Source organism: Diabrotica undecimpunctata, chromosome 9, assembly GCF_040954645.1.
Source record: "Diabrotica undecimpunctata isolate CICGRU chromosome 9, icDiaUnde3, whole genome shotgun sequence".
NCBI classification, from domain to species: Eukaryota; Metazoa; Arthropoda; class Insecta; order Coleoptera; family Chrysomelidae; genus Diabrotica; species Diabrotica undecimpunctata.
This window is the reverse complement of record NC_092811.1, coordinates 32651964-32677759: the sequence shown is the minus strand read 5'-3', so window position 1 is coordinate 32677759 and position 25796 is coordinate 32651964. Positions and strand designations below refer to the sequence as shown.

The window sequence follows — 25796 nt, the reverse complement described above, 5'->3', positions numbered from 1 at the left end:
TCTATACGTGCATTTTCTAGAGATTCAAGCACTGCCCATAATTCGATGGAATCGAATGCTTTATGGACATCGACGAACGCCATATGAATTGGAACATTATACTCGGTGCATTTTTCTATCAGTGTTCTTACGGTGTGCAAGTGGTCTATGGTACTAAACTGTTTTCTGAATCAAGCATGCTCGATAGGTTGATAGAAATCGAGCTTATGTGTTAGGCGGTTGGTTATGATTTTAGTTAGTAATTTATACAGATGTGAGAGCAAGGATATTGGTCGGTAATTCTCGATGTTTGCTTTGTCTCCATTCTTGAATAGTAAAATGACTTCGGAGTTGTACCATTCTTGAGGAATCTTTCCTTTATCAATTATATATAGTTCAGCTCAACAGGCCTCAAAGGCCCAAGGCTTCAACGGTTTTCTTCCATTTCTTTCTATCTTGTGCTAAGTTTTTCCAATCTTGTACCCGCAGCGACTTCAGATCTTCTTTTGCCGACTCCAGCCATTTTCTTCGGGGGCGGCCTCTTTTTCTTTTTGTACCAGCCTCAGTGTTTATTAATTCATTGGGAACTCTTCCTTCCTTCATTCTTGCTATATGTCCGAGCCATCTTAATCTTTGAATTTTAGCAAGTCTTGTTATTTTTGGTTGCCCATATATTTGCATTATTTCTTCATTCGTTCTTCTTCGCCAGATGTTCCCCTCTTTTACACCTCCGTATATCCTTCTAAGAATTTTTCGTTCCCATCTATCTAATTTTACTTCCATATCTTTATTTAGTGTCCAGGTCTCGCTAGCATAGAGTACTGTAGGTCAGATAACTGTTGTATATATTCGTTTTTTTGCTGTTCTGGATATTATATTCGACCTCAGTATCTTAGTCAGGCTCCCAGCACTCTTACTACCTTTGGCCATTCTTTTTATGATTTCTTGGTTCTCTTCGTTCCTATTTGTTAGTGTCACTCCCAAGTAATCGAATTGGCTAACAACTTCAAAGTTATATTCTTTACTTGGGCTTTGTATCTTAAAGAACTGTCCTTGATGATTTTCGTTTCCCCTCATCACCATATATTTTGTTTTTTCTTCGTTTATTTTTAAACCATATTCTCTGGCCATTCTCTCTATTCTAGTAAAGATTTCTCTTAATTCTGCAGGTCTCCTTGTTATTAAGGTAACATCATCTGCATAAGCTACGCATTGATGCCTGTGATGATATATTGTGCCTCTAGTGTAGATGTTACACTCTCGTAAAATCTTCTCTAAGATCAAATTGAAAAAATCTGTTGATAACGGGTCACCTTGTCGCAGACCTCTATTAGTGATAAAGCTATCCGAAACCCGTCCTTCTAACATGACTTTACTTTTAGTATCATTGAGTATGCATTTAGTCAGTCTTACTATTTTTGGTGGAAATTTAAAATATTCCAGTGCTTCGAATACTCTATTTCTTTTTATAGTATCATATGCCTGTCTAAAATCAATAAACAGCATGTGTAATGTTAGGTTGAATTCATATGAGCTAGCTAAAATTTGTTTCATTGTAAAAATTTGGTCTATTACCGATCTGTTTGCTCTGAAACCTGCTTGATATTCACCTAGACAATTTTCAACTTTTATTTTAATTTTATTTCTAATTGATATGGCCAGAATCTTATACACTGTATCTTGTAGAGCTATTCCCCTGTAATTTTTACATTCTGTAACGTCTCCTTTTTTATGCACTGGACATAAGATTGCTTCTTTCCACTGATTGGGTATTTTTTCTCTGATCCACACTTCGCGTATTAACTCAGCGATTTCTTTTTGCACCATTTCGCCACCTTCTTTTAGAAACTCAGCAATGATACCATTTTCACCAGGTGCTTTGTTGTTTTTTAAGTTTTTTATGATCTCTATAATTTCTTCCTTGGTAGGTACTTCTTCATTTACATCTGGGTCCCTTACTTCTTCATGTTGTAGTTGCGTTTGTTCTCTTTCATCTTGGTCGTCCGTACATAATATGTTCTCGAAATAATTGGCCCACCTTCTTAATTTTTCATCTGTTCCACCTAACAGATTCCCCTCTTCATCTTTATAATATCTTGATGTGGTTTTGTATTGGGTTCGGTCTCGTTTTATTTCTTGGTAGAAATTCCTGACTTGTTTATGTAAAAAATCTTCTTCAATACGAACTAGTTTCTGCTCTAAACTTGACCGCTTCTTCCTTCTACAAATCTTCTTTGCTTCCCGTCTTTTTGCGGCATAAGCTTTTTTACTCTCTTCATTATTTCTTATTATACTATTTATTCTAGCTTTATTTCGGTCATTAATGGCTTTCTTACAGTCCTCATCATACCAATCCGTTTGTTTACATTGTCTGTTTCCTGTTAATACTGAGTCGGCTGCTTCTTGAATTTTTTCTTCTAGTTGTACCCATCTGCTTTCTATATCATTTACTGTTGTCTGGCTTTTCAGTTTCTCTTCAATTTGCTGCCTGAATTTTTTCTTAACTTCTCCCTCCTGAAGTAGTGCACCGTTATATCTTTTTATTTTTTTACAGCTAGTGTTATTAATTGTGGGTATTATTTGCTCCATTTTAACTTTGACCAAAAAGTGGTCCGAATTTGCATCAGCACCTCTGTAACTTCGGCTATCTTTTATGGCTCTCATATGTTTGGCTTCTATTAGTAAATGATCTATTTGGTTTACTGTTTGTCCATCTGGTGATACCCAGGTACCTTTATGAATTTCTTTGTGATCAAAATAAGTGCTCATAATTCGCATATTATGTTCGAAAGCAAATTCTATTACTCTTTTTCCATTCAGATTACTGTCTCTATGATTACTTTTTCCCCCTGTTATTTGTTTGTATATATCCTCCCTGCCAATCTTGGCATTCAAATCTCCTACAATTATTTTTATGTCATATGATGGTATTTTGTAAAACATATGTTCTAATTGTTCATAAAAGCTATCTTTAACGTCTTCATCTGTATTTTCTGTTGGTGCATGCACATTTATAAGGGTTACTTTTCTATATTTTCCTCTTATTCTTATTTTACATAATCTGCTTGTGACTGCCTCAAAATCTATTACCAGATTGGCAAATGTTTTCTTTATAAAAAATCCCACCCCAAATACACGTTCATTGTCTCCACTGTTGAAAAACACGTAGTTTCCCACATCCATGGTAAAATTTCCTTTTTGTTTAGTTTCTTGTATAGCTGCAATATCTATCTCATATTTCTCTAACGTATCTGATAAGTTCTTTAGTGCTCCTACTTCAAAAGTCCCTCTAACATTCCATTGTCCTATCATCATCATATTCCGCGCTTTATTCGTTTCCATATTTTCCTGACCACTGTGCCTGTGTAGACTCAGTTTTTTTTCATTTTCTCTAGTTTTTCGGTACTATGGTTCCATTTCCACCATTCATCGTTTATACATATTTTCTGATAGCCGACTTTTGTTTCATTACCTTTTCCTTTTTCTTCTTTCGCCATATCTCTTAGCTCTTTCTGTAGTTTGGCTTCGGCTTGGGTTAGATCGTTTTTAATGAAATACCGCGTTCCTCTTAATTTACTCTTATTCTTCATAATAAGTTCTTTATCCTTCATTGTATCTACTTTTACTATCGCCACTGGTGGTTTCCCTTGAGAGGTTCTTATTTTCTGCACATCTTTTATTTTCACATTCAAATTCAATTGATTTGCTATAAAGTTGGTGGCATCTTCCAGTTCCTCATTTTCTTTGAAATCGTGTCCTTTGATCACAATGTTTTGTTTCCGAATTTGTTTATCCATCTTTTCGATCCTGCTTTCCAGGAAATTTACCTTTCCCTTCAACTCACGATTTTCTTTTTTTAAATTGCAAATTTCTTCTTGAAAGATCTGCTGGTCTTTTCGTACTCCTTTAACTTCGTTCATAAGAGCGATCATCATTTCTTTCAATTCGGTGTTATCACAATCTTTCTTAGGTGGAGACCTAGTTAACTTTCTGCTTTTCATGAAAGGGTTTTCATCTTGGTCGTCTTCTTTTTTTTCCTCCCTCTTTCTCTTACCATCGTCAGATTCTTCACTATCCCATTGATTTAATCCTCTTCTGGCGGCCATATTGTTAAAAATATTATAAATCTCTTACCTTATTCCGAACAGTGTTTTGACGTTATAATTCTCACTTACACGCCAATGTATTGTTTTGTAAATAATCACTAATTATTGTCCTTATCGTGAAGGTTCCCCGCACCGCGCTACTCGCCTCTTCAACCGATCGGAGCTTGTAGCACTGATTGTTTATTTAGTTTATTCGTTACGATTTTTTAAAAAACTCGATTTAGTTCACAATTTTCTAATGACACTCGATTCACACAGACACTATTTCGCAGGAAAAACACTTTGTGGATAAATAAACTCGATATTACCCGAATTTTCGAATTAAATATCGGAGCCGTTTTAACCACGTCTTTCTCGTTCGTGTACCAGTGACGGAGTCCTTCCTTTATCAATTACTTTCATAAATAAAATATTTAATACCTGTTTTGTTTTTCTTCGACCGATTTTCAACATTTCGACTGTAATTTTATCCTCTCCCGGACATTTATTTGTTTTTAGTTGATTTAGGGCCATTCTTATTTCATAGTCGGTTATGTCCGGTATTTCTTCTGAGCCGGTGTTAATTATTGTTCGTTCAGTACGTCGTTGTTGTGGTTGTGTATTTGCCGAGTATAATTTAGTGTAGAATTTTTCAATGGCCTCGCTTATTTTCTTTCTGTCTCGGACGGTGACGTTTTTCTCATTTTTTATTTCTATGATTTTTTCTTGTGCCGTTTGAGTTTTTTGCTTTGAGTAATTTCATATTGCAGTTATCTTGTATTATATTTTTTATTAGATTGTTAGTATAGTTTCTATGATCGTCCCTAATTTCTTTCTTTACGTTTTTGTTTAAACTTTTAAAGCTGTCCGAAGTTCGATCTGTTCTGTTTCGTCTTTCTTTTAGTAATTTAATTGTATTAGGTTGAAGTTTAGATGTTTTGACTGTTTTCGTATTTGAGCATATTTTCTTAACCGATGTTGTTACAGTTACTTTTATTTTAATGGCTAGTCCGTTTATATCCATTTGTCTCAGTGTCTCTACTGATTTTAGTCTTGTGCTTAGCTCTTTTTGGTATTCCGTTTGTTTTTGAAATAGAACATCGGTGGCTGGGTATCGTTCTCGTTTAATAAGTTTCTTTCGTTCTACTCTCGTCTGTATTTTAATATTCGCTCTAACCAATCTATAGTCACTTCCGGTATAGAATTTGTTTAGTACTGTCACGTCGGTGCATATGTTTTTGTTATTGGAGAGTATATAGTCTATTTCGTTCTTAGTTTTCTTGTCTGGGCTGATCCATGTCCATTTACGTTGTTTAGATTTTTTAAAGAAAGTGTTGAGACAAAATAAATTTTCGTTGTTTAAGTAGTTGTACAACATATCACCCCTTTCGTTCCTGTTGTCCAGCCCAAAGCGACCAATATATTGTGTGTCGCCCTCTTCTTTTGTTCCAATTTTTGCATTAAAATCTCCTGTGATTATTACGAAGTGTGATTTTTCTTGGTTTTTTGCTGTTGTCAGATCCTCGTAAAATGATTTAGCTCCCTCGTCTGTTGAGTTTCCTGTCGGTGCATATCCATTTATTATCTGTAAGCTGTATCTGCTGTTCAAAGCGATGACAAGATTAAAAATTAAATTAAATTAAATTAAATTTAATTAAATTAAATCATATTAACATTTAATATTTCTAACGGTTTTAAATGGTGATTTAAATTATTTGTAGGTATCAAGATAAAGATTTGTTACTAAAAGAGTTTGAAAGGTCATGTAATCATTTAGGTAACAGCTTTAAATGCACTAATATTAAATTATCTGATATGAGACGATTAAGGTAATTTTTTTACGCTATGACTGATAAATAGAGCAAGATACAAAACTATCTTATATGATAACTGTTGGTTCCATAGAAAAAAGAAATGAGGTATCAAGCAAAACCCTCGCTCTTGCTCATTTAATACTCTTTAATATGTAACACCTCTAAAGGGTACAAGACCCACAAAAGTTTGTCTAAAATTCTTGTCAACAGCTCAAGGAATCAGTGAGCGAAGAGTTAATATAGTTTGTAAAAGAAACACAATACTGTTGCACCAAAAGAACGAAGAGGGAAGGTAAGGTTTCTCATAAAATAGTAAAGATAAAGAAAAATATTATTGAATTTATTGGAAACCTAAAATGCTGCGAAAGTCACTATAACAGATCAAAATTAAAGAGGATTTATTTATCTGCCAAGCAAAATATATTAAAATTACATAAACTATACAACTTACAATGTACAGATAAGAACCATATCTTCAGTTTGACGATGTTTGCCAGTAGTTTTAGAACAAAATTCAGTATGGATATTCTTTCCCTGCATCTGCTTGCTGTTCTCTGTGTATAATCGTGTATGTTCTCGATAAAAGCACAAAATTAAAATAGCAAAGAATGAGAAGCAAAAAAGCGACTTGATGTGATTACAATACAGAATTCATAATAAAAGAGGGAATGATTTGTATGAATTAACAAGAGAAGTGCCACCAGATTCAATCACCTTTTGCTTTGACATGCAGCAAGTGCAGTCTCTTCCACGAACAGCTATTAATGATGCTTGTTATGCTCATCAAGTGACTTTTTACGGTTTATGCTGTTTCGACATGCACGCTAAATGGCCCGTATTCTACACATGGACAGATGATCTGGCTGGACGAGGATCGATGGAAGTATCCTCTGCTTTACTTTGTCATCTGGATTAATTAAATCATGAAAATAAACAAAAACTTCGCTTATTTTGTGACGGATGTGGAGGGCAAAATAACGCCCATAGTATCCATGCCCTCTACTATTGGCTGAAGAAAAAATCGCCTGAAAATTTAACTGAAAATCATCTTCCATTCTGTGTTAGAGGTCATAGCTTCTAACCAACTAACAGAGTGTTTGGACGAGTTGAAAAGCCTTAAGAAAATGTGCTTTTTTTTAAAGAAAAAAGAAGAATATGAAGAAATTTACTGCTCTTGTGAAGCTGTAAAAAGCCTTTTATCTGATTGGATTCTGTATGATGTTAAACAATAATCATATGTAAAAAAAATTGATGGAATATCAGATGTTAAAAGAATTATATTGAAGAAAATCATCTTTCTCTAACAACCATTGCTTGCTTTGAATACTTTAGGTTCGCAAGTAACTCTGAAGTTCCTAAAACGTTGCTTGAGAAAGGTAAAAAAGACTCACAGTTGACACTAGAAACCGCAAGGTTAGGACGACCACTAAAAGAAAAGAAAAGAAATTCGTTCAAATACGCACTGATACAAGAATTTGGAAATACGTGAGATGAAGAAGAAGATCTTATATGGTATAAAGACATTCCAGAAAACCGAGAAGATGACACCGCTAATGAAGGTGATGAAATAAAAAGAAATGTGCTTGTCTAGAAGGTGATAAAGGCCTACATATTTGAGAATCTTTGTTTTATAAATAAATAATAGTATTTTCGTATACTGCTGTTTTATTTTCGATATTTAGATACTTTCTTTTTTAGCAAAATGACATAAATCCAACCAACGGTTAAGCAAAAAGAAATAAATCCATTCATATGGAGTAGAAGGCCATAAATGCACACAATTTTTAAGCAAACTGAGATAAATCCAACAAAATGAAAGCTTTCAAAATTGGAAACTCCGAAATTAAACACAAAACTGCAACTTTCTGTCAAAAATAATATTATTCAAATTATATAGTCAATAAAATATTTACTTTTAACTCTATCTAATTTAAAAGATTTATTTCAATTAGTTTTTTGTCGATATTTCAAAATCATATATTTTGGAATTAATGCGTTTTGCTCGGTTGCTCCTCAACCATTCCGATTAGCTGAAGACCGTGACCAACTCAATGTAATTGCCAACGATAGAGGGACCTAATATGGCACCGAAAGAAGAAGAAGTAATGTTTAATATGTTCGACATCTTCGACATAGTTTTGTTGATAAATTCTAACTTTCTTGGCCTTATTTGTAATTGTTTCCTTTTAAATATTCTAGTTTTATTTTATTACTGGCATCTCTAACCTAAACTTTCACACTGATAGTTTATTTAACTTTAGGATAATGTTGGAGTGGATACTCATGGTTTTGCTGTAGCAAACTCTTCGGATATTATTATTAAAGACTCAAATATAATCAACCAAGGTGATTGTATAGTCGTAAATCAAGGTTCTGATTTACAGTTTAAACAAATAGCTTGTAGAGGATCTCAAGGATTAACAGTTCGCCCAGAATGGGAATATGAAAATTATATACGAGATGTTATATTTGAAGATTGCAGTGTCGTCGAAGGACAAACGGGTATTAGAGTGGTGACATCACCTCATCAAGCTGAGGGGTACATTTCAAATGTTATTTACAAGAAGATCCACTTAACAGGTAAGAAATAGTTATATATATATATATATATATATATATATATATATATATATATATATATATATATATATATATATATATATATATATATATATATAAACTTTTTTATTTCCTGGTTTGTCGGTATGTTGTTATTAAAAATACTTAACTATTAAAGGTTTCGGCTATTTGCCATTTTTAATAAACATTTTAAAAACATTACATTATATAATTATATTTCATGTCTACACTCTTTAGAAGTTTAACATGGACTAAAGAAATGATATCTGACATTGATAGATGACATCTGGCAGGTATCTTAAAACAGGAGTGCTTCAGGGTCGTATCTTACATATCTGCCATGATGCATTTAAAATCAACTCAATTTATGAAATTATGGTATATATTGGAAAGACCTTTGATGTCAGTCTTATTATTGATAGACCTTGGATCTTTTTTTATGTGGATCATCTCCAATATGCTTCTTTTGATGTAATTTTAATCTTTATTCAAAATCTGTACATTTTCAAAATCAAAAGAATGGCTATTTTTGTCTATTAATGTCTGCACACTATGTTTGTGTACAACAACCCTTCTATGCAGGTATTGGTGTGTATGCCCAATATATGTTACCATGCATTAATGGATTTTCTGAACAAATGTCAAAAATGTTGGCAAATTATGATATTAATGTTGGATATAAATCATCAAAAACATCTGGAAAATATTGTTCAAACTTTAAACCCAAGGTTAATAAAGATCATCAGTCAAATGTTATTTATAAAATAAATTGTAAAGACGACGCACGTCCTGGTCTATAAATTTAAAGCAGTGAAGTAATGATGGCTAATACATAATGATGGCTAATATCGTTAAAGGATGACGCACACTAAGAAGAGAGAAAAATACAGAGTGAAAGTGTTGTACCTTGGACCATTTTTTTTTAAACTCGATATTTGGGTAAAGATAACGTTATATAAAGAAATTATTGATAAACAAGATTTCTTTATGGATTTAGTTTTGTAATATGCATTTACAATTTTAATATAAATGAAATAAGTACTTGAAAAATAAGTAAATAAAATAATCACTCTCTAGTCTGAGGTACAACATAAGGTTGTACCTCGAAATAACTGGAACAACTTATTGTACATAAATATTTTGTAAGAGAAAATAGTACAATGTAACTTAAAAATAAACTTTATTTAACAATATAAATAACCGATAAACTAAACAATATTGTATTGACTAAAATCAACTGCAAATATAAGTTCTCTTGCCGTTTTGACAAACCTACAGATTTATGTTCAGCAAGACGCAGATCACATCACAGTTGCTGAGAAAAGAAGGGTCTTCATTACTAGGTTTAAAATTTCTAGATGCTACCGTACTTTCAATTTTCTTGTAAAATTTAACGTTACAACCGTCATCTAGGTCATTAATAACTTTAGCTACAAGATGTCTAAATGTAGCTAATTCTACTAAAACAAAATTATAACTGTTAATTTGATAATTTTCTTCATTTTCTTTGTCTTCTGTTTCTGCTATAATTTTCTCAAAAAACTTTTCTTGTTAATCTGATGATGAATCATACAGTGTAAGACTTACTTCACTTTTATCTTCGTTACTTTCATTTTTATTTTTGTTTATTAATTTCTTTTAGGGATTTTTTCTGGTTCTTCTTCATTAAATACTTCCTGCTTTATCTTTCTTTCGCACTTTTTAAACTGCCCTTGGGTTTTTGCCGATTTATATTGTTCTATTTCTTCTTTAACATGTGTATCTGTTAAAATTCCACTTCTTACCTGTCTTCTCTTCCACTTAGTTTATTTTCTTGGTGCTGCATTCGGAAAAGGGTTAATTTCATGTGGAGAAACTATAGTTTGGTTGTCTCGACTTGTAGATGGTGTGAATATTATTTGCTGGCGGTTATTGTTATCGTTATTAGGATCTTTATTTCTTGCAATACTATTAGAAGGTTCTGGTTCGAACTGTTCAAGTAGGTCGATGACGTAGGCCGATAAAAATTCATCTTCACTAAAAACAGTGTCATTAAATGGCCAAATTCCTGTCACAAGAAAGCCTTTCACAATATTGTTAATCGAAAAAGCCTTCGAATATGCCGTTTCAATTGTTTCGGAAATGTCGTAGATGCTTATAGGTTTTCCTGAATTATTTGTTAATCACTGATTTGAAGCTTGGTTAAAAAACGTTTTAAATTGACCAAAAACAGATCTGTCAAGTGGCTGTAGCTTGTGAGGTGTGTGGGACAGTATAGTAATATAGTTAATAATACCACTACATTATCTTTTGCCAAATTTATTGCAGAAACCGAGATATGTGATTCACGGTTGTCAAAATACAAAAATTAGTAAATTAAACAAATTTTGTTTTTTTGTTACTTGGTAAAAAATTCTTCTAATAATTTAATTTTATCTGACTCATTTATATTGACAATTCAGACATACATTATACATTTTAAAGTAGACAACTTTAAAATGATATTGCCAATATTGTTGAGTTGCGTTCCTGGGACAACTTTACTTGTAAGATAGTTCATTCGATTACATGAAATGTAATAATTATGATTAATAATGATTACGTAAAGTAAACTAAATGCACGACCAAATACTTACCATGTCGGGATAGTATTATGAGGTTTTTTTCCTGGTTTTTCCCTCATAACTTACTTCGGAATTACTAACAGGAAATTTTGAGTGTCATCATGGCATGTGTTTGTCTTTTTAAAGACAAATTACATGCTATGATTTTTTCTGACGGATATTCTCAAGTTAAAGTTGATTTCATGTAATCGAATGAACTATCTTACACGAAAAGTCAGCAAAAGAGCAACAAAAAGATGGCCCTTACGTATATTTTTTAACTTTTTGGATATTGCATGCTACAATGCTTTCGTTCTATGCCATATGAAAAATCCGGAATGGAATACCCAATATAAAACTTCACAGAAAACTATTTCTGGAGGAGCTTGAAAAACAATTAACCTCACCCAATATAAAACGAAGAGCTGAAGCAATACAAGAAGAATCCACCGGGTACCATAAATCCGTAATCGCTGCAATAGAGACCACCGGTGTTAGTGTAAAAAAGCAAATAGAAGTGCCGCAATCTGCAACAAAACGAGGTCGTTGTTATTCTTCTAGGGGTAGTGACAATAAATATTCAAAAAGGTGTGACATGTGTAAAAGATTTGTTTGTAATACTCATTCAAAATGGCAAGAAGTCCATATTGTCAAAATTAAATGCAACTACGGCCAAAAAGACCAGGATGGTGAACCATCTTAAAAAATTTAAATACAATAATTTGGGATTATAATTTCTATGTTTCTATGTTTTTTGTTGAATTAAAAATACTGTTTAATAATACGGACTATTTAAAACATCCTTATAAATAAAATGAGAATGGTTCACGCTTGACCCATCATCGTAATCTAAGTAAGTAAAACAATCTCCGCACTCCGAAGGTTAAAGTGTACTCGAGGGAATATAAGCTTAGGAGGCACCTGATTACTAACTGCATTTTTTATAGCTGCCACCATAGTTATGTTGGCTCCTCGTTCTCCAGAAATTATGCTTCCTATTTGTTTTTGCCCTTTTCATGCTAATATTTTTGGAGGTATTAACAGTTTCCTCAATATTATATATTTTGTTTGCCTCAAAGTGAGTTAACAAAGAAGTTTAAAACAGTGTTTTTGTTGAAAGCAGTAGCTCTTGCAATACTTGTAGCTTCTGGTTGTCGTTAGGCTACAGTAGGATGTCTAAGTAAAAAACCCAATATCTACTGCCTCCCAGCTTGCTTTTCTTCTAACAAAGGATAAGAAATGTTCTTATTATTTTCGTTAGCAAATTCGTATGCTAATTTTTAAAGTTCTTTCTTTGGTAGGTCACAAAGATGTTCTTCATCGTCTATAAAAATTCGCTTATGTGCAATTTTACTTTAAAAATTAAAAGTTTTCTCTTGTCTCTTCTCTCTAAAAGTGGTGTTTGAAATACTATTTTCTATCGCTGCTTCACATATGAAAAGACGCCGTACAAGAACATCTACGACAGCTTTAAGGTTTTCTAGATTAATTGCAGGACGTTTGAGTCCCATCTTGCTTCGAGGCATTTTCTAAAAACAAAAAAATATTTTATTTTTAGAGCAATATTTTTTCTAACCATGAGATCAGGTACCTTGGACCAGTCCAAGGTACATTTCTTTTATTGGACCAAGGTACATTAAAAGTAGATACAATTTTCCAAGTTCATATCGTGTTTTAGGTTATGTTTAAACATTCTTAATTTTTAATTTTCTTACCGCTTGCTTTCCCTCTTCCTCCTCAATATTTATTTCTTCGTTTGCCGTCACCTCTGGTCTGGTGGTTCATTATCGTCTTCCTCTTCTTCTTCTTCTTCTTCTTCTTTTGGCATCATAACCCTGGATGGGTCTTTGTCTGTCTGGCTATGTCCTTCCATTCAGATCTCTCTTGTGCCCTTCTTCTCCATTGTCTTATGTTTATTGTTTTCAGGTCGTCTTCCACGTCATCCAACCATCTCGTTCTGGGCCTTCCTTTTTTCGCCTTCCTATGGGCTTCCATTGTAACATTTTCTTTGTTGTTTTTGCATCGGTTTGTCTCTGCACATGTCCCAGCCATGACAGTCTTTGACTTTTCACAAATCTTACAATGTCATAACCTTCATTTAACTCATTTACCTCGTCGTTTCTCCTGATTCTCCATGTGCCATCTTCCTCTTGTACCGGGCCATATACTTTTCTCAGTATTTTTCTCTCGAATGTCCTGAGTTGGGCTTCATCTTTTTTCGTCATTACCCAAGTTTCACATCCATAGGTTACTACGGGTCTAATCAGTGTTCTGTAGATAGTCATTTTGGTTCTTTTGTCTAATAATTTCGATGTCATCAATCTTTTATTATCGTCACCTTTAGTAAATAGGGATTAAAAGTAGTCTGCTCTTATTTCCTTCTAAATGTGTTTTGTTTTGATTAGTTCGTTCACCTCTTTTCTTTATCCCCTTTATTTGTCTACTACTTTAACTAACATATATATTAATATTCTAATAATAATATACCAAAGTTGATTGATCAGAACACGACGGGGTACTAATATCGGAATGAAAACAGAATTGCACCCTGGGAAAAACGACTGCTCAGGAAAATTGAATTATTGCCTAGGATATTGGACAAATTACGGAATACATTCGAGGAGTAAGAACACGAAAAATAGTTAAAAGAGCTAAAGAAATAATTCTGAATACTCCCAGACACTCACAACATGATCCAGAAAACAACACAGCTCAGTACTGTCTGGATACATTAAAACAAAAACTCTCCGTTTATTCAGGTCGTCTGAGGAGATACAAAGTCAGTAACAACTGGAAATGAGACAATATACTTTTGAGCATGAGGAGAAGGCTTTCTATAGGAAACTGAATTCCAGTGTAGAATATGAAAATAAATCCTACCCAAGCCAAGAAGAAATTCATGAGTTTTGGGGAAACCAACTTTCGACTTAGTTACTCATAACAACAATGCTGGATGGATTGAAGAAATAACGAAAAACTGTCAACACTGCAGTAATATTCCCTATGAAGAAAAACTGTCAACACTACAGTAATATTCCCTTCACCACTGAAGAAGTCTCGAACATAATCAAAGAACTTCATAACTGGAAATCTCCTGGACCAGACGGAGTTTAAAACTTCTGGCTAAAGAAGTTTTGGAGTGTACACGAGCTTTTAACAGTATTAATTAATCATGTTATTTCTAATCCGCAGAAAATACCACTATTTCTTACACAGGGAACCACTTCCCTCATACCGAAGGATCAAAATAACACCCAAGATCCAGCTAAGTACCGCCCAATTACTTGTCTTCCAACTTTTTACAAATTGGTCATATCCTATGTAGCCCAGCATATCTACCAACACTGTTCTATAAACAATATCATAGAGCCTCAGCAGAAAGGAGGCACTAAGGGTTCCATGGGCTGTAAAGAACAACTTATAATCGACTCAGTTATTTCCAACCAGGCGTACATAAAAAAGGAACCTTTTCACAGCTTTTATTGACTACAAGAAGGCCCTTGATTCAGTACCACATGCCATATGAATGGCATAGATATATTGAAAATATATAAAGTCGATGATAATATAGTAATATAGTTAAAACATATAATGACCGAGTAAAAGACTAAAATTCACCTTCAAATACCCGGTGAAAACAACATCGAAACTGAAGATATCCCAATTAACCGGGGTCTTCTCCAGAGGGACTCGTTGAGTCCTCTTTGGTTCTGTTTAGCGATGAACCCACTATCTCAGCTACTGAACTCCACTGACTCAGGTTTTAGCATCAAAAATAATAATACTGTTGTGGCGAAGCTTAATCATCTTTTGTATATGGATGATTTGAAATTAATGACTTCCACTCGAAACTACTTAGATCAGATGCTAAAAACTGTAGATACTTTCTTAAATATCAGTATGCATTTTGGACTAGACAAGTGCCGTATACTAAATATAGTCAGAGGAAAGGTTCAGCCCGGAGGTTTCGATATGCAATATGGCCAAAACTTTAAGGCAATGGGTGAAAACGATATGTACAAACATCTCGGAGTAAAACAAGCGCGGAAAATTGACCATAAACAAATGAAAACCGAACTAACTTTGGAGTTCGTACGAAGAGTAAGACAACTAAATCGGTCATATCTTAATAGTAAAAATTTGTTTAAGGCATTAAATATGTACGCTTGTTCCACGCTGAGCTACTCATTTGGTATTATAAAGTGGTCAAAAATGGATATAGACGGTCTTCAGCGGAAAGTAAGAACACTTCTTACAAAGGCGCAAAAACACCATCCACGCAGTGCAGCAGAGAGAACAACATTACCGCGGTATCAAGGGGGAAGAGATGGACGTAGGTGATCAACTGGATAAACAGGTTACTAATTTAAGAACTTATTTTCAGGTGTAAGCTGAAACATCTACTTTACATCGAGCAATTTGCGCAGTAGATGATACAATGTCGCTTAAACTGAGGGAACAAGAAATGCGCATAAACCATCTACTAAGCAAGAAAAAATGTGCACCTGAATGGTTAAACCTCTGCGACATCTCAATGAGATCAGCCAAGAATATGTCGACAATCGATTGATGTCAAACTATTGGTTGACATCAAGAATGATGTTTTCCTGGCTGATGGTTTCCTACTCGCCATTCAGGATCAGGTTATTCCAACTAAAAGTTATTTGAAATATATTGTCAAAGATCTGCAAGTCCAAAATGACAAATGGCGATATGGATGCCAAGCCCAAGAAACCATCCAACATATTATCGGTAGCCAGGCGTTTATCGGCACCGATTATAAAGAACGTCATGACTCAGTAGGAAAGATTATCCACCAAGAACTAGCTCACAAACTGGGATTTCTCCAAACTGACCATATTCCTTATTATCAATACGTCCCTGACAGAATGCTTGAAAATGACAACTACAAGCTATATTGGGACCGCACTCTGCTTACAGACCAACCAGTGGCACATAATAACCGGATCTCATACTAGTTAATAAAATTACTAGGCAAACAACACTTATTGATGTGGCGATATTCAACACCAATAATTTACGTGTTAAATACAACGAAAAGATCGCCAAGTACAGAGATCTAGAATAATAGGTACCCAAGCAGTACCTATTATTCTCTCTAGTACTGGTGTTATTTCCAAAAACCTCCTAGGAAACATAAAACAACTGGGTCTAAATGAACATCTCTATAAGACCATACAGAAAGCTGTACGTCCAGATGTGTACGAAAATTTTTGGGGGATACTCCAACATACCAAGTCACCTAGGGCTCGATAACATAGAAAGAGTCCCACCAGAGCTCAATCCTTTTGATACTTTAGGTGTCTGGGATGAGTGAATGTTGCCCTTAGAGGGAGTGTGAGCCGTATGGCTAAATCTGTAATATACCAAAGTATGCAATTACCGACCTCTTACAAGAAAAATAAATGGATTAAAATTAGTAATTTATTTATTTATGTAAAATAGTTTTAATGAAAAGAATTTCTACTAGCTATAATTAAGGGGTGTAATCAATATTACAGTTATGTATTTATGCAATGTTTTGTACGAAACACCGACTCAGTTGTCATTATTTCGCAACCAGCACAATGAAAGGTATTTAAGATTTTTTATATTGATTATACATACGTGTCCTGCGTGTGTTCTCCTTGTTTTATTTAGCTGGTCCTTTAAACACGGCAATACCGACGTCAACAATTCTACTTAAAAATCTTCTCACACCGATGTAAGAATGTAAAGAATTGTAAATTCAAGTCTTTAGTTGGGTCTTATACTGTCTCTGTCATTATGGTATTATCATTTACTGTAAATCCATTAACATTAAATTATAAGATATTTATAAAAATACTTTCTTTATTATTTGTTATTATTTATACTTTCTTTATTAAATTATTTGTTTTATACACAGGCACTTAATACGGCTTCTTCGTTTATCTAACGGTTGTTCCACATCTATATTTATATTAAATAAATCTGATAGCCAACATTGTCCATAGTTCTCCACATAAATTGTCTACTTAAACTAATTTAACTTTTTTTAGTTTTTTATTGGAACCATTGCTCTTACTGTATAGAGATACTTTTAGTGCACTAGTATTTTAACATTTTTATCGGTGATTTAATCTAATTTAAACCTTTGACTTAATGTTGGTAACTTTGGTAGGTAACTTTGTTACCCATTGTTTTGAATAATAAGCAATTTAAGTTTCAGAAAAAGTAAAATGTTAATTTTAAATTTAGGTAAAATAGATTTTTGATTACTAATAACGAAATTTCAAGTAAAACAAAAGTAGTATTTTTTATTACCAAATATTGTGTTGTCATATGTTTATAGTCCTTTTCCATCATATTGATAGCACATTATGTATGCAAATCCTCAACAGGTCAAAAAACCATAGACGTCACCCTATACTTGTTTTGAAATAAATAAAAAAAATTAATATTTTAAGATGCCGTCAACAATTCATTATCTTTTAAAAAATCTTCTGTAAAATAAGTGTCCACTAATCTCACTATACCTTTTTTGTACGTAAAAAACGTCGGTATATATGCAACACGAATATTGTTAATTATACACGGGTGATTAACGAGAGAATTCAATGTTTCACGAAATAAATTAATGTAAACAGTAATTTAAAGGTGATTATTGTTTTCTATACAAGTTATCGCCTGACACAAAAAGAATACCTTCTTTAAACAAATATCTGGAATTACTGATAAGGCTTCACTAATGATAGTTTAAGTAGTTTTTATGCCACATTACAGCTTATGCCAATAATATAAATTAAAAATTGTTTGCATCTTCCATTTAGTTTGTAGATGTACATTGTTCATGTCTTGCCTACCTACGTTTTTGGTGTCGATATTTTGTTATTTGCATTTAAAAATGACGTCGACAACAGGTTTTATCCCGGTTAAGTGTAGTTTTAAAGGTGCCTTCAGTCTAAGAGAGAAAAATATAATATTAAATGTACACGATGCACTTGTACATCAACGCCCTTTAAGTAATGTTCGTGAAATCGTTAACATGTGTTCAAATATGACAGGAGTTGGAGAAGCCACAATTTTTAGATTCCTTAAAGAAAGAAAAGGAGGAACTGTTTCATCTCCCAAGAAGAGTGGAGGGAGTAAACCCCTGAAAATTGAAGAAATACATAAAAACATGATAAGACGCAACGTCTACTCATTTTTTTTAACAAAGAATTTCCAATATTGGACAAAATCCAAACATTAATTAGAGAAAACGAAGAGTTACCAATCATAAGCAACAAGAAATTATGGAGACTATTGAGAGAGATGGGATTTCGTTGGCAAAAGAATAGAAGAAAATCCGTTTTAATTGAAAAAGATTACATTCTATGTTGGAGACGAGATTATCTAAGAACTATTAAAAAGTACCGAGAAGAACGGAAAATAATTTATTATTTGGACGAGACTTGGCTAAATGAAGGTCATACTCTACCATATCTATGGGTTGATACAAATGTGAAAAGTTCCCGTTAGGCATTCATCGAAGGTGTATCTACTGGAATAAACAATATTCCCGTTGGAAAAGGACGCCAACTCATAATAACCCATATTGGAAACGAATACGGTTTTGTCAATGGTGGATTATTAAGTTTTGCCTCAAAATCAACCAAAGATTATCACGAGGAAATGACTGCTGACGTTTTTGAAGAATATTTTGAGTAAATGTTGGATTTAATTCCAAAAAATTCTGTCATAGTCATGGACAATGCTAGTTACCATTCAAGACTAGCAGAAAAATTGCCAACAACGGCATGGAAAAAAAGAGAGATAATCGAATGGTTGGATAAACACGCAATTGAGTACAAGGAGAATTCGACAAAAAAGGAATTATTACCTATTGTAAGGCAACATAAAGCAGCTTATAAAAAATATATAATTGATGAAATGGCATTAAACCGTAATGTAATTATTTTACGTTTACCCCCCTACCACTGTGATCTGAATCCGATAGAAAATATATGGTCTCAAGTAAAGGGTGAAGTCGGATGCAACAACAAAACTTTTAAATTAGAAGACTTACAACAATTATTAGAACATTCCTTATCAAAAGTAACCCCAGAAAATTGGAAAAATGCTGTTAGTCATGCTCACGGGGAAGAAAATAAAATCTGGAATTTGGATAATATGACTGATTCAATGCTGGAACCGGTAATAATTAACATTGGAGTTGAAGATTCCTTAGATTCTGAAGAAAGCAGTGAATCTGAAATGGAATTTGATTAAAATAATATTCATTTTTTTACAAATCGGCCCCTATTACGGCCACAAATTATTTTATATATAACCAATAAAATAAACATCTTACGTTCCTTGCAAATTCATTAGTACCTGTTAATCTCCATCACTCCGACACTGGCAACTTTATTTAGGGATTAGTAACCCTCAAAACTATTGTATTCTATTCTGCTTCAACCTTTATACCTGGTGGTCATACTTAATTTAAAATTGTTTTCCTATATACTTCTGTAAACTTGTTGATAAATATCTATTTTTCATTGAGTCACCCGTATCAACAGTTTAGGGATTTGCATACATAATGTGCTATCAATATGATGGAAATAGACTATAGTAAGTTTGAATTTTGAAATTAAGAAATAGTAATTTTTCTTGGAAATTGGCCCTAAAGTGAAGTATTTATTTTGCAAAATCGGTTATTTAAGTATTTAAAAAATAACATCGCGTCCTGTAAAAACAAAATATTTGTAGTTAAACTATATTTTTGTTCCTCTAAAGCAGAATAGTCATCGGCACGTAATGTTGAGGAACGTTTTACTGTTTAAAATACGTTTTGTTATGATCACTAATGTACGGCAAAAATTGCAATAAATCATCATGTTTTTGGTTGGCTATTGGTAGTTGCTTAAGGTTTAAAGGTTTTACCTGCTCAAAAAATCTATGATGGTCTGCTAAGACTATCTCGATTTCGCTTGGATTCCCTTCAAACATCAGTGAAATATCTATTAAAATGGGTTATCTTACCAACAACATATCTTATATACAAACGAAAAAAGAAGTATTGAAAAAAATACATTTTATGTCACCTCAGCTACCCAAACTGAATTCCCTCAACATTTAGAATCAACAGAGAAAAAGCCAAAAATTATAGAAGATAAATGCCATTATGTAGTTGTTACCAACTTAACAACCCCAATTTACATCCCTATACAAATTGTTCGCCTTATTAAAGAGAAGCTGGATATCAAGGAATATATTAGATGTTATGCCCTCCTTCAAGGCTCCGACACAGCGAGTGGTTCCTCATTCAAAATATGCATAAAATCTAAAACCTCCATTGACTTATTATTTAATAAGGAAATTTGGTCGCCTAGTGTAAACATTAAATGGCCTACAGAATCTCCATATTCCGAACCAATGCCTTCATCTGAGTCAAATATGAGTTCGAAGAACATCAGAAGCCCCGTTAGCTTGGAAAATCCAATTACCATTTGAAGCAACAACAAAAGTGAAGTCCGAACCAATGCCATCGAAATTTGCAAATCGAAGAATGCTTTCCATTCTCATATTAACTTCATTAAGAAGGATGCTTTGGAACCATCGATAAATCTGGATCCTTTGACCCCACCAAGAGTTAGACTGACCAATAACTCGAACAGTCGATATCTTTTAGCAAGATTAAGGGAACCGGATATCTTAAAATCAATTAAACTACATCTTGCTTTTCTACACGACCAACCTGCTTCAGTATGTTATGAAGGATTCACCAAAACAAGCGTTAAACTCTTTTTGGCTTCCGGAGGACTTCCCACTAAAACTGAAGACCTACGAAAAATCCTTCTAGAATTTAACAATGCCTATGGAATTGGTAAAACTGTGGTGAAAGCTGATCTTGCTGCTTTTAGGTCCTTTATCACTTCGGAAAGAATTATTCACCTACAAAAATCAAGGAAAAGTCACCGAAACCACTATTCCGTTGCCTCTCCAAAACGAGATTTTTAAATAATATGACGTGATAATATAATATGATACTTTGTGAAATGATAAAACTTGGTCCATAATAAACGGTCTTCGAAATGAAACCAACACAGCTCAAATATTTTCTCTTCCAAACCCTGAAAATCTAAATGAATACTTCGTTATTGTAAGTAAAAATATAACATCAGCTATTTTGCCCCAACACGATCCTATTTTCTATCTTCTCAATTCAAAAAAGGTCTCAAATTTATTCTTTATAAGACCAGTTGATAAATCTGAACTGATCTAAACACTTAGTAGTATCAAAAGCAGATCTTCCTGTAGTACTGATGGACTATCCAAAAAAATGTTCCTAAATCTCACAAATAATATGTTGGAAGTCCTGGTCTTACTAATTAACGATTCTTTTGAAAAAGGTATATTTATAGAGTGCCTATAGACAGCCATTATTGTTCCTCTTCATAAGGGTGGTGATAAATCTAATGTCTGCAACTATAGACATATTGCCTTACTACCTGTCCTATCCAAAACTATTAAGAGACTTATAAGCCCGATTATGTCCTTTCTCCTTTCTCGTTGAAAACAACATTTTATTACAAAGTCAGTTCGGCTTTTTATCTAATAAATGTACCAGCGATGCTATGTTTTCTGTACTACATGAGGTCTATCAAGCACAAAACAACAATCTTTATACTGCCACTGTTTGTTGTGCAAAGCTTTTGATTGTGTAAATCATGACATTGCGATAAAAAAACTATTCGAGAAAATTTCTACGGAATTCGAGGTATTTCTTTGAATTGGTTCCAATCTTACTTGAAGAAAAGGAAACAACTAGTTCGAGCAAATGATATTGACTCTAGTCACAAAAACATTCTATGTTCACAAAAGCATTGAGGACCTAGTACTGAACTACAAGGTTCAGTACTGGGTCCTACATTTTTCCTTATCTTTTTAAATAACATCACTAACTTAAAAATCAATGGAAAAATGTTTCTTCTTGCTGATAATACCAGTATTACCTGGAAGAACTCTAATATTGCAACGCTTCATGCAATTATAACTTCTGATCTACTTAAAATAAAAACCTGGTCCAACTCTAATTTACTCTCTTTTAACGTGGATAAGACAGTAGCATTATCCTATAAAGGAGCCCTTCAACCCTTGCTTCTTAATAACAGCCAGATCAGTATAATTGATTCTGTAAAATTTCTTGGTATTTTTATAGACAGCAACCTTAAATGGTCCCTTCATATCGATTTGTTAAGTAAGATACTAGCTTTAGCCTGCTATGCAATGAGATCTGTTTCGAAGAAAATGAATTTAGCATCTTCCAAAATAACATACGTTTCTTTGTTCGAGTCTCATGTTCGATATGGCGTTCCTTTTTGGAGTTCTAGTACAGCTGCCGAAGCTGATGTTATTTTTAAATTACAAAAAAAAGCAATACGGTATCTTTTTGGCCTCAGTACAATAACACGTTGCAAAAGCTACTTAAAAAATCAGGGGATTTCACCTCTTCTCTCTGTATATATTCTAGAAACTGTTTGCTTAATTCGTAAACACATACATGTTTTTCCAGCAAGACCCAGTCATGACTACTCCACTAGAAATTCAAGCGTTGATGTGTATTTACCGATCCCATTCACTGAGTTAGTAAAAAAATCCTATCCAAAAGCCTATCTATCTGAAAGACCTTATTATTCAGTGGAAAAGTTTCTCAACGAATAATTAAGAAAGTACAGTTCGTTTAGGTACAAGAAGTAACAAAATATTTTTATATATATTTGGGTATCACATGCAGCAGCTTAAACGTATTCGTAAACTAGTTCGTAAGGTTTTATTTGTCACCTCGGGGGAACAAATAAGGGTCTAATCACCTTCTGATATCCCCGGGTGCTCTGTAGAGGGCTTCGGAGTAAACGTCGAGAGCTCCTCTACTTAAGTCCATTTTCGGGTTATGGACTTGGAAAATATTTATTTTACATGACAATTTCTTCGTCGAAATAAAAACACCAAGTTAAGTTGAAACAATTCTCAGCCACAGAGTATGGAAAATAAATGAAGGAGGCAGAGCCCCGAGAGCAATAAGCTCTCGGAGAGCCCGCAAAGGACTCACCTGGTTGACCTGAAAATCGCCAATATTTATATGCGCTGTTCGAGCGATAAATAGGGATTTCCAGGTCAAGAGCCAATGGGAAAATTCGAGGCGGGGCGATGCGCATCGAAATGCGTACTAGTCCACAGACTATGGCATTCGATGACATATTATACAATTTGCAATATAGTGAAATTTTGCAATGGATTGTATATTTTATGTTTTATTCTGTGATATTGACGATTTATGTAATTTTAGTAAATTATAATTGTTATTTCTATTAATACTTTTTTTTAACTTATATAAGCTTTGCCCATAAAATTATACAATTTTTAGTGGCAATAAAGCATATTTCTATTCCATTCTAATGTTTCTTCGAGGATCTGTCTTAATAAATGAATCTGGTCAATTGTTGATTTTTCTGGCGTAAATTCGGCATGGTATTTTCCAACTATGGCACTGTGTAATTTTATAGCCTTTCATAGAGAATATTTGCTAGTATTTTAAGCAGTTCTTAATAGGGATATACTTCTGTAGTTGTCACACTGGAGCTGATTTATGTAACGGGCATATCACGCCATGAACCATTCACATGGTATTCACCATTCTTGTAGAGCTCACTACAAATTTGATCAGTTCCTAGTGCTTTATTATTTTTAATCTTTTTAATGGCTTGGGCAACCTCTTCAGTGGTAGGTGGTCTTTCGTTTGGGTTGAGTAGATTCCAATTATTTCGATCTGCTACGGTGTTATCTGCTTCTTCGATATAATGGCCGTTAAATTTTGCATAGAAAAAACAACCCATGGGTTCAAGATTGGGGCCGTATTACTTAGGATATTTCCCTCTTTATCCTTAAAACTCCCTATTTCTTGCTTAAACTCTTTACTTATTGTGTTTATATTTCTGTGAAACTTTTGATTTTTGTTTTGAGTTCTTAGCCATTCTGTTTACATACTACCTTTTGTCAAATTGCCTTTTTTTTTTTCTTCTGTGTAATCTTTTTTCTTCCCTTCTTAGGGTCCGGTATTCCTCCTTTGGTTTTCTTATGCATCTAGCTTGATTTGTCTTTAAGAATGCTCTTCATACCCGCTTTTTTATATATAGGCCAGGATCTATACTTTAAGTATTACCCTGTCCGCCAACTTATCCAACTTAGCCAGCTAAAACTTAATAAAAAAAATTTATCTTCAAATTTATTTAATCTTTATAAATAATGATTTATTTTGTTTCCTTTGATTTCAGAACTGAGCAGCCATAGAAAAATATTTTTCAAATAATATTTAAACAATGTTATGAAAAATAAAAATCTAAATTTTATTTTTTACATTTTTTAATTTAACTATCTTATCTTGACTTTTTTTATTCTAGGAATACTGTTTAGAGGCATCGATGTTCACCAAGATCTTGATGACGAAGGAAGACCCAGTGGAAACGTGAAAATTACTGAACTGGATATTTCAGATGTTAAAGGAAATATGACAGACAAATATGTTAGAGCCGTCTATATATGGTGTGGTTCAGATGGATGTGCAAATTGGAATTGGTCAGATATTGATATAGAAAATGCAGAAGTTGAGAATGCTTGTAATTTTTTGCCAAATAATTGGTCCTGTTGGTAAAAGTATAGCCAGATAAAAAAATATATTATGTTCAGAATCTTAATTTTGTTTTGCTTTTGTTCAATGTAATTTCTTCTTTAATCTTTATCCTGCATGAAGGAATAGAGACGCTTTGTAATGTAGCAAAGCAGTTCCAGCTGACCCAATTAACACCCAAAAATGTAACCATGCTTGCAGTGCTGTTGAATGGATCGAGTAGCTTAACAGAACTATTGCCGGTCTATCTGTCTTCTCCTCCTTTATCCTGTATCCTTTATTCTTCGAAAGAATGGTAGATAATGTTATGGTATTTGATTTATAATTGTTATCCATTATGGTTGCCAATATTAATTTAAAAATGATTGTTAGTTTTAAATATCTCAATGGTGTACCATTTTTTTTTAAAACCTTCACTTGTATGCACACCAATTTTTAAAAATAAAATTGTATGATGTATGGGAAAAATACACAATAACTATCTCTTACAGATCACCAAATTTCATTTGCAAAATTTCTCAACTGGCTTCAGAGCAATAGAAAGTAAGAAAAATTTCAACACCCTGTATTTAAGAAAACAGCATTTGCAGACACACGTATATATAGCAAAGTGCCATTAGCTTTTCATGCAGAATCACTGCCTAAAGTTTGTTGCACTTATTTACTTACACCGTGTATAATATACAAAGGTATATTATTCAAATGGACTAAAAATCGACGTTTTGAATTTCTATAACTCAGAAATAATTGATTTGATTTCAGAGTCTTGGGTAACGAGAGCTTTTCATCAGTATGATCAACGCTACCTTTTTAAAAAGTTTCAGCTAATTTTACTAATCACTTTTACGTAAGATAAGTGCCGTGGTCCTTTATATCATTGCTTACGTAAATCAGAAATCAGAAATTATATATTTATTATTCATAATAATGTGTGACGAGGCTGTTTTGTCGAACTTTAACAAATGCAAAAATGTAAAAACCGACCAAGACGGGATTTCGATGCATTACCTGTGAAAATATCTCACACACAGACTGTGGTGCTAAAAATAAAAATGTCATAATGATCAATCGACAAACCAATAATTGTTGTAATTCCGAAAAT

General features: G+C 33.3%; 1 protein-coding gene across 1 annotated transcript in view; it reads left to right on the top strand.

Moving 5' to 3' along the window:
* Nucleotides 1–24761, top strand: part of LOC140449785 (polygalacturonase-like) — a 43971-nt gene extending 19210 nt beyond the window's left edge. Inside the window, exons 3-4 of the mRNA XM_072543130.1 lie at nucleotides 8140–8458; nucleotides 24468–24761. Coding sequence (XP_072399231.1) covers nucleotides 8140–8458; nucleotides 24468–24718 — 570 coding nt within the window. The 3' untranslated portion in view covers nucleotides 24719–24761. The remainder of the gene's footprint in view (nucleotides 1–8139; nucleotides 8459–24467) is intronic.
* The last annotated feature ends 1035 nt before the right edge of the window (nucleotides 24762–25796 follow it).